Raw genomic sequence first — 9,813 nt, forward strand, 5'->3', positions numbered from 1 at the left:
TTGACGAGGTTCAGATTTCACACTGTGGGTAAATATAGTACCATCTGCGTACAGGACTATCTGTCAGAACAGGCCCATTTGGACAGGCAGCATCAGAGCAGCCCTACCTTTGGCCGCAGCCCGTGGGAATGCAATTTGCAACGGGAAGAGCCAGTGGATCAGGTAAGGTTCATAGATCCCGCTGTGAACATAGAGGATGTTCAGGGCCTTGCTGGACTCACTGATCATCTGCTCATCGGTAGCAAACACCTGCATACAGGGAGTCCTTTCATATTTCTGCAGAGGCAAAAAAAAGAAGACAAATTGCACGTATTGTCTATCTGGTCGTAGTTCATTTACACATGATCCCTACTTTTAATTCACACTCTGTGTTATTGTATGATTGCATAAGATTTCATTCGTATCATTCTTTCACACTTTTCAATGAGAACCATATGGTGAAATATATATTTTTTTAAATCTGTTTTATTTCTCCTCTTAATTCTGCTTTGGTTTTAAATGATCCAGACAACACTCCCTTTCAAACTCTGGCAAGCACGACTCCTGTTGCAGTATATTCCCAAAGGCCAACCGTTACTTAGCAAAATCACACTGCATACTGTAATTACCATAAAGGATATATTTAACTGGATTTTTGTCATTCTTTTTCATATCTTCCCTCTTATTATAACGCAATTAGAAGTTACCAAAACATCTAGATGTTCCCGAGCTCTATTAGTGCTTTAAAAGGGTTGCAGGCAAGCAAAACAGTTTTTAAAATGCACACAAAAATCTGACAACAGCGTGAGGGTGTTTAGATGTTTGTGTTGCTGGTGTTGAATTTGCACAGTGTAAAAGCTGGAAGTGGCACCGTTGCTTTGATCAGACCAGCTGGGACATCAGCCCAGACTGTCCCACGTGATCATTTTGTCGATGGCTGGAAGGCAGCCGTGATACAAGATCGTGACCTCACCTCCACCACTGCGTTTTCAATCAGCCCAGAGATGGGGGACCGAGTGGCACTTCTCAGTTTTAACTCTGCCACTCTGCGTTGCACCGTTCGGCCAAATGTCTCCCGGGCGGCTCTCTCGAAACTCCTGAAACATAAGTATCAGCCACTTTAGACACTGCTGTGAAAACATTGAACACATACAGAAGAACAGCTGTTCAGGTGATACACAGGGTAATTCACTCACCATGCCCCCAAAAACCCACACCGATGTATATATGTATATATATATATTACCTGAATTCTGATAATAGATATTGTGAAGCACATTATTTGCTGCTTAGTCCTCTTACTCACATAACACTAATGTGGATAATTATTCACAAAAGGCTCTTTTAGTTTCTAGACTGGCAGCCAACATGGGAACACAGGGATCATCCAGGATTTAAACGTGTTGATTTAAAATGACTGTTCTAGCCCATTCTAAAAGAAAATTGTTACCGAACAGCTCAGATATCATAAGTGCCACCCCCTGTCTGTAACTGGATTCTGTGGGCTCCCAAGAACCAAAACAAGGCTTCACAAAGTAGCAGCATAAATGGCTTAGTATTTGTCACACAAATACAGAGGACTGCAGTCCACATCACTAATCCCTGTCATACACAAGACTTTCCCCTTTCATTTCAGCTGAGAAGTCTCTCAAGCTTAAGAAAGTTGTTTGGCCAGTAAGAAGAAAAAGCTGAATGTAGGAAAATCCCTGTTAACTAATCAGTCTCTGGTAAACATGTATCCTCTACACGTTTGGACATTGTGTCTTTTTATATCTATTTATTAGGTTTGCTTATTCAAACCTCGAATGTGTGCGCCCGAAACCAGTCCAATTCACTGGATTACTGAACCTTTTCTGTTTAATAAGTACAGTTTCCCTCCTCACCACAGAGCACTCCTGTGGGATGATGCCTGTGTCTGCAGCAGTTTATCAATCCATACGCAGCTCCGCAGTGACGCTGGCAGCAACCCCCCCCTCAGCCTCTCGCACACGTCCTGCATGCGTCCGGGGTCAGAGGTCAGGAGGGTCGCCACCACGTGCCCCACCGCCTCGCTCTGAGCGCTGTGCAGGGGAGGAGGCTGCAGCTTCAGACACAGGACACCGACTTCTGAAAGGAAAATTCATTCTCACAGATCTGAAGTCAAAACGTTGGCCTCAAAAAAGTGTAAATGTGTATAAGTGGCCTGATGGCAGCTGGGTTAGCACTGCTAAATGGGCTTTGGCCGGCGGTACCGTGAGGTTTGAGCTGGAAGGCGGGCGCTCGGCGGGTGGTCAGGTGCAGGTCTTTGCTCTCTACAGACTGCGGGCGTCTCCGTGCCGTTAAGGCCCAAGCAGAGTCCATGTGGACCGGGTCAAACTCCAACCTTTCCTAGAGAAATCAGGAAGTTAAGATAAAAATCTGCCCTTTTCTCCATCATGTCTGATTTGTTTGGTATTAGCAGCTGTGTTAAGGAACTCCTGTGTCTGTAGAAATCAAAATGTACAGTATTTGACCACAGCTGATCGAATGTTATACGTGCTTAGGAATTAAACAAACAAACAAATAAATGTATTACCTTTTCTTTTCGCTCCTCAACAGACAACATTTGCTCCATCTCCTTTTGCACAATGTTATAGGTATCATCGATAAAATCCCTCATCTCCTGGCACACACCGGCATAGTCACCATCTGAGGAGAGGGGCCACAGCTGGATAAAACTGGCACAGAGGAATGAAAGCTGAGCTGATCTCATGGAAACACCTGTGCTATCAGGTCAATGCGTGGGTCAAGGCCATAACAATATACAAAAAACAAATATAGCCTATTTCACTTTTATCCAAACAAATATGTACATTTCAGATTCCAAAGAGCACTTGATACTCTCAACTTAAAACTCTGAATTTGAGTTTGGCCACAAAATGCCAACCTGACAAATGTAACGATGAGAATCTGAACCCTGGCCCATTTAGTTCAAATCATACCAGGTCTCCGTTGGCAAAGGCTGCTCTCTGCTGCTCTCTCACACATGGTGTCCAGCTGACTGAGCACCTCTCTCTCCAAAGAGGCTTTCTCACTCTTGCTCCGTGTCGGAGGACACTGCCACAGAATAAAGACCAAATCTTAGAGGCAAAAAAAGATGGCTGTACTTCACACGCAGGGGAGCGGCACAACAATGAAAGAATGATACGTTCTGACAAACAGCAGGAAAACATGCAAAAATCTAAAGTATTTAGGTAAATAAATTAACTGATTGATCGAATGATTGCAGAAAATGTCCACACTGACCGGGAAGCTAGTCTGGTCGGACAAACTGCTCAAGTAGTTCTCCACAAAGTGTCCCCCAAGGTGATCCAGACAGAGCTGGCCCTGAGGACTGCTCTTCAGCTGGGCTTCAACCTCCTTGGCCAATGCTGTGCTCAGCTTTTCATAGACCTTTGAGGGAAAGAGGGAATCTACATCAGAAACCACATCACTTTATAATAATAAAGATAAATACAATTGTTTTTTATTTTACATTTTCTGTCGTAGCCCCTTACCTTGTGCCACGGCCTCCCAGGTAGCAGGGTCTCCTCAAGGCAGGAGTCCAACCAGGCCATGTGGAAAGCATGGAGGCCCCTGCCTGCTGGGTTGTATAGGTGGGGAGTTGTGTGTTCTTCCATTTGGGCTTAACGGGCCATAGGTACTTATAACTGTGATTGAAAGAGAACATGAAAGTTTAACACAGTATCTGTCTTAGGAAATACATTCACTGGAAAATAAGGAACTGTGTAGGGATGGATGCTATGATCAATATAATTGGGTGATTCCTTGTGTCATATCATATGGGACCAAGTTTTAAAGTATCTGGAGATAATCTGCATGTGACAGTACTTTTTTACAATAGTATATGTTTAGATATGGAATATGTATTTGTTACTATGCATATTATTTTCAGTGATACTTTCAGTGATTTAGGTTATGAAGTCAAGAACCATGCATCACTTAAATCATGTAATAGGAGGTAGCCATAGCAGATACACATGACAGTTTGTATGTTAGTATACTTATTCTTTTTATTTGTGCCTGTTGCAGGGGACAAAATGTCACAGCTTCATATTTAGTCCATATACTTATAACCTATATTTCCACTACACAATGTCAGTGTGTGTCTGTCAGTCAGTGCCTGTTTTTGTGTGTCAGTTTCTGGTTCACCACTGGTATAATCTAAATTATTCATCAATCAGTTTGGATGATATCAGGAAAAAAAAAAAAAGCAAGAAAGCAAGCAAACACAAAACAAAGCAAAAGCTACTGTGTGACAGAGCGGTGCGTGAACTAATGCTATATTTCCAGCTATTGCATCACTAGCCAAGAAAACTTCCACTTTTAAACTCGTTTTATTCAGTGCAATTGCTAGGCGGCGAGCTACACATTTAGCATAAACCCGTTGATAAACACTCTGCTAGTAACGGAGCTGTTTGTGTCGCTGTGCTGTTTTTGTAAAGTGAACATCGTTTGCAAAAGCAATTTCTCAGGAGACTCTGGCACCTACCCTGCGCACTGCCGCCGTACGTTGCCATAGCAACCGCCACGCTGCGTCGGGGTTAGCCGGTTGAGTACGTCATTGCGTCACCGTAATTATTTTTTTCCCCCCTCGAAATACACATCTAAAAATTTTGAGTCGCACAACGTAACAAACAAATCACTCAATCAGAACGAATTTGGTAATTTTGAAAATAAAAACAAAAGCCGTGTTTGCCACTTTGCACTCTGACCTCTGACCTCTCTTCTCGTTGCGTTTAATCCAGTGAAAGATGTCTGCCGAACTCTAGAGCCGAGGTTTAGCTAGTTTACTTTAGCTAGGTTGTTTTCTTTTCTTTTCTCTTTCTTTTTGGTTTCCCCTCGATCGGTGCCGAGCCGATTATTAGGATGGTATTGGCTGTTTACGATGAAACTCCGGACTCAGTATGACAGGTAATCAATCGAAACGCTAATTTCCCTGTTTTTAATTGCAAAGACACAACTCACAAGTTGCGTTAGTAGTAAATAAGTACACATGATGTAGTTTTTAGAAGAGAGACAATTATCATATCTGTTCTGTGGTGATTAAAAGCGATTCATTTCAGTTTGTTCGGTATTCAGCTGCATTATTGCATGCAGAACAAACTTTAAATATTGTTGATAAAAATAATACAAATAAAACACTAGCCGACTATACTGAGTAAACAAACATCGGTTGCATTTGGAAATCATTAACGTAAGGATAATGCAGTTCCCCCGTTGCCTACGAAATAAGTATGACAGCTTTAATAACTACTACAATTAAGCAATCGAATACAACAAGATATCGAGTAACAACAAATGGTGTAATAGGTAAAATGATATATTGGCAATAGATCTACATTGTTACTCAGTGTTGTCATTGACACTGTTCTATTTATTCTGATGACGTGGAACAAAACAAGTACATCAATTGATGTCAATTAATCTCCTCTCAATTTTCTAATTGAGCAGGCACTAATCCGATGACGTCACGGTCACTGGTGCTGCCATGTACAGTCCAGTTTTTCTCATCCCTGCGCTGGGACAGTTTTACATCTTTTTTTTTTAGTTTTCCTCCCCATAGCCAAACGTTTTGGAAGGGTTTCTGCAGATTTGTGAATAAGCACATATGTCATGATTTTCTGTTGCTTTTTAAATAAGTACTGTTCTACTTTTATGAGTACACTAAAGAAAAAAAGTGAATATTACTTAATCAATGTGCTTATTATATTGGCACAATTCCACATCGATAAATGTAAATGTAGTCATAAAAAACCTTTTATTATCTTTGCAATTTGTCAGACCATATATCCAAAGTATTTTAGCCTCTAACAATTCTAAAGCATTAAGCATATGTTTTTCTATAATGTACTTTTCATAATGTATCCCCTGGTGCTTTTTGTCATTGTTTCTTTGTATTGTGTTGCATTGCATTAATAAATAAAAAGTCCAGCTATTCTAACCCCGGTTCTCTCACTGTGTTTCCAGTAGAGACCCCATCGAGTCCAGAAAATTGCCGAAACTAACCGAGCTGCCAACTGTAATGCAGACTAACTCCGTCAATCTCCACAAGCAGCCAGGCGATGTCTTATCCCTAACCCTCCAGCCGGAGCTGCTCACTCGGACCCCGGACGGTCCCTCCCGGCCCGGCGAGGTGCACGTCCCGATCCCCGTCCCCGCGGGAGAGCCCAGCGGCAGGCCGGCGTCGAGGAGACCCAGAGCCGGCTCCCACCCACACCCCAACGCTCACTCCCACTCCCACGGCCGCCCCCACGCTGCCCCCAACGAGCCGGAGCCCGAGCCGGGAGAGTCCGACTCCGAGCCCAGCAGCTCCCTGTCCGAGCTGCGTTACCTTTTCCGGTGGATTCAGAAAAGTCTTCCTTTTCTAGTGATCCTTTGTGCCAAACTAGTAATCCAGCACGCCCTGGGTATGCAGCAGAAAATAAGTGTTTGTGTGTCAACTTAATACACCTTCAAATATATGCAATTACACTGTTGATGAATCTCATTAAGACCCTGCAATTTAAAATAATGCATCTGAGTTTCTTGTGTCTGGCCAATCATTTGTAATTTCCCTTTAATATATATTTTAACCTGTTTTGTTTATGAATTTCTCATCCTAGTAATGCTTATTGTTGCAGGCATTGCTGTTGGTGTTGGGTTACTTACAACTTTCCTGTATGCAAATAAAACCATTCAGAACCAGGTTTTCCTACAGGTAAGTTGTCAACACTGTATGGAATGATGTGTGCCGCTCCTTTATATTAAACAGTTATGTAATTTGTTCTTGCAGTTACACAAAAGCCATTGCTGTGTTGTGTATTTGGACAGGAGCGCCGCTCAAAGCTGCAGTGTGCGTGGCTGCTGCTGTTCCTGCTGTCTTCCAGCCTGCTGTTGTATTACACTTTCCTGGCAGAGACCCTGTATTACTGGTGAGGAAACTCACACTGCAGCAGAGCAGTAAAGACTGAGTTTCTGCTGCCTTGCATTATAAATATGTCATGGGGAAACATGGAGACCCTGAATTGAAGCCATAATGCTAAGAATCTAATATGATTTCCAAAACTCTTATTCCTGTATGCGTTTGTGTTTTGGTTTGATCTCATCGCCAAATACTACATCTAAAAAAACATGACTTAAAAGGCAAATAGCATTCTGGGGATGCTGACCCACTACTTATTTATTTATACCTAATATTTCTCGTTGCACTTTCTTCCACAGTTTAATCTTTGTGAACCCTAGCATCGAGGCCCTGGGGTTCTGGGACGTATTATGGACAGTGGGAGTGACGAACTTCATATTGAAGTTTCTTTTCATGGGCCTGAAGTGCCTTATTCTGTTGACTCCTTCCACCCTCACGACTTGCAGATCACGGGTAAGGACCAGTCGATTCGCTCTTCACTTTAACCTTGACGTGGTTTTAGGCTGTGGCTTTAACCGGGCCGTGTTTCTCAGGGACGATGGTACATGTTGACAGAGGAAGCCGGCCAGGTGTACCAGACCTTGGTTCCTGTACCTGTGTGGTTCCGGTACCTGCTCACCTACCAGGAGATGGATGGCTCTCCAGGATTGACTCTGGGCATCCTGCTGGCTTTGGTCTACCTCATTCTGAAGGTAATGCTGAGCGAGACTGAAAGAACAGAGACTGTCCCATAGAGATGAACATGCACACACACACACTTTTCTTTTTCATAGAATTTCAAACAATTCTAGTTGACCACAGAGTTGTACGGAAGACACGTTCAGTACTACTGCTGTTGAAGAACGTATAAGCAGCCCAGCCCCATCCCTGCCTCAATTCTCTCTCCACAGCTCCTCGGGCTGTTCGGACAGTGGGGCTCGCTGCAGAAAACACTCCGGATACTTTTCAATGAAGAGGTAATGAGTCACGTCAGAGTTAATGGGTCTGTAAGACACTTTTGTTCATTTTGCTCATTTGTTCATTCTGCTGTTCATGTTTCAGAATAACGGAGTGGCCGCCACGAAGACTCAGTGCAGCGAGATGGGAGACTTCTGCCCGATCTGCCAGGCTGAATTCAGACAGCCCCGAGTCCTCCTGTGTCAGGTCAGTCTGGAGTAGAGCTGTGAAAAGCAGCAGGCCTTGGAGCTCTTCAGCATGATGACTCCTATTTCAGACTGCAGTTTGAGATTTCACCCAATGGTCGTCATCACACTGGAATATTTTCTCCACCAAAGATAACGGAAAACGATCAAATCTTTTTCTGTTTCCGCAGCACATCTTCTGTGACGAGTGCATCTCCCTGTGGTTCAACCGTGAGAAGACGTGTCCTCTCTGCCGGACGGTGATCACCGACAAGGTCCACAAGTGGAAGGATGGTGCAACTTCTCCTTATTTACAGATCTACTGAGGGCAGCGGAGTGATTTTTAAAAATATAATTCCATGTAACAATGTAGGTGGTAGCACAATAAATCTGTAAGGTGAAGGTCATGTACTTTTCAGCAGCTAGTGAGAGATTATAGTTGTGACTTTCACGGCACGTCATTTCAACCACAGGGGGGATATGACCATTATGATTACCGACTGCCGGCCGCAGAAACTTTTTTCTTCCCGCCTGCCAGTTTGTACCAAGGGCTTCGGTGATTGCTCTACTTTTGTAGGAAATAAAGGGCTACTCCTGATGGAACTCACCACATGACTTTACCCCCACCCCGAGCCAAGCGTTAGAAAGGTTACCCAGAAACACTTGCGAAGGGTGGCATCTCTCTCGGTCTCTTTGCATGTCCCTGGTTTTTATATTGTTCTGAATTCCTTAAGGATGGAAATGTTATTTAATTCATGTTTTTTGCACTTCCTATATAGAATAACTGGTGAAAGTATTTTTTGCACTTGTACAAAAAGTTATAGTATTTTTTACAAACAAATTGTAAATACTTTAAGCATACAGAATACATATTTTAAGTACAGGTTTGATAGCAGACGCTGATATGAGTTGCATTCAAACCAAGTGCAAAATTCTGGCACTAGTTGTTAGTTTAAGAAAAAAAAAAATAGAAAAAACAATCCCGTCACAACTTTATGAATGAGTGACGCTCAGAGCATTTCATTTGTAGTAACTGATAGAGTAACTGACTGATGCACAACCCCCTCCCCCCACACCACCTTCTGACTAGCAAAAGGCTGCTGTGGTAAATCTCTTCCTCTTCTGGAATTGCCACTCTCTCATTCCCATTTAACAGAGAACTTGGGCTTTAAGAGAGTTGCGAAGGTCTTCAAGCATTGATGGTGCTCTTGGAAAGCTTATTGAACAGAAGTTACACAAACAAACATGAACACCTCGGCCCAATCCCTGAATAGGAACAGAAGTGGTTCAGGTTTGTGGTTCAACTTCTGGGTTAAACTGAACTCGGGTGCTGCACATCTGGGGTCACGTTTCTTTGTGTTCTTCCAATGAACTTTCCTTTTATCTGTGATTTTTCTAAGCTTTACACACCTACTGAAAAGACTGCTAAACAAGATTTCAGGGTTTATGTTACTCCATTTAAAGAATATGGAGATTTATCCTAACAAGCTGTGTGCAGGATTTCATTTGAAGCATTTGTAATTCAGTTTTTCAAAAGACCAAAGATTGGAATTTACACTTATTTTATTACCATGTTTATCATAGTTACTATAAAAAGTTTTTGAAAGATTGATTTTAAGATTGGATTTTCCCATCTAATTTTGTGTTTGCTCAGTTATTTCTCCATTAAAAATGTCCAACAAAATTTTGGCTTTGGTCGTCTGTATTTTTTGGCATCCTACGGCTAGAACCCAGCATTCAAAGACGTTCCAACTGCTGTGCCGCGGACCCCAAGATCTCACAAAAATATAC

At 42.6% G+C, this 9,813-nt stretch overlaps 2 protein-coding genes across 3 annotated transcripts in view; one reads left to right on the top strand and one right to left on the bottom strand.

The window, feature by feature from the left end:
* Positions 1 to 3,641, bottom strand: part of LOC136718517 (uncharacterized) — a 28,400-nt gene extending 24,759 nt beyond the window's left edge. Inside the window, exons 1-8 of the mRNA XM_066696271.1 lie at positions 3,495 to 3,641; positions 3,244 to 3,390; positions 2,940 to 3,054; positions 2,534 to 2,646; positions 2,211 to 2,346; positions 1,863 to 2,085; positions 953 to 1,076; positions 108 to 276 (exon numbers count right to left, since the gene is read on the bottom strand). Of these exons, the coding sequence (XP_066552368.1) occupies positions 108 to 276; positions 953 to 1,076; positions 1,863 to 2,085; positions 2,211 to 2,346; positions 2,534 to 2,646; positions 2,940 to 3,054; positions 3,244 to 3,390; positions 3,495 to 3,617 (1,150 nt within the window). The 5' untranslated portion in view covers positions 3,618 to 3,641. The remainder of the gene's footprint in view (positions 1 to 107; positions 277 to 952; positions 1,077 to 1,862; positions 2,086 to 2,210; positions 2,347 to 2,533; positions 2,647 to 2,939; positions 3,055 to 3,243; positions 3,391 to 3,494) is intronic.
* A 1,077-nt stretch (positions 3,642 to 4,718) lies between these two features.
* On the top strand, positions 4,719 to 9,708 carry rnft1 (ring finger protein, transmembrane 1). 2 transcript variants are annotated; one of them, XM_066696117.1, is made up of 9 exons: positions 4,719 to 4,911; positions 5,968 to 6,407; positions 6,621 to 6,697; positions 6,811 to 6,911; positions 7,201 to 7,354; positions 7,435 to 7,593; positions 7,792 to 7,857; positions 7,943 to 8,044; positions 8,214 to 9,708. In XM_066696117.1, the coding sequence occupies exons 1-9, from the start codon at positions 4,886 to 4,888 to the stop codon at positions 8,346 to 8,348; spliced, it is 1,260 nt and encodes a 419-aa protein (XP_066552214.1). In that variant the 5' UTR covers positions 4,719 to 4,885; the 3' UTR covers positions 8,349 to 9,708. The 2 variants fall into 2 exon arrangements, with proteins under 2 accessions (XP_066552214.1, XP_066552215.1); XM_066696118.1 differs by having other exon boundaries at positions 5,971 to 6,407.
* Positions 9,709 to 9,813: the final 105 nt, after the last annotated feature.

The sequence above is a fragment of the Amia ocellicauda genome, chromosome 22, assembly GCF_036373705.1.
Source record: "Amia ocellicauda isolate fAmiCal2 chromosome 22, fAmiCal2.hap1, whole genome shotgun sequence".
In the NCBI taxonomy this organism is placed as follows: domain Eukaryota; kingdom Metazoa; phylum Chordata; class Actinopteri; order Amiiformes; family Amiidae; genus Amia; species Amia ocellicauda.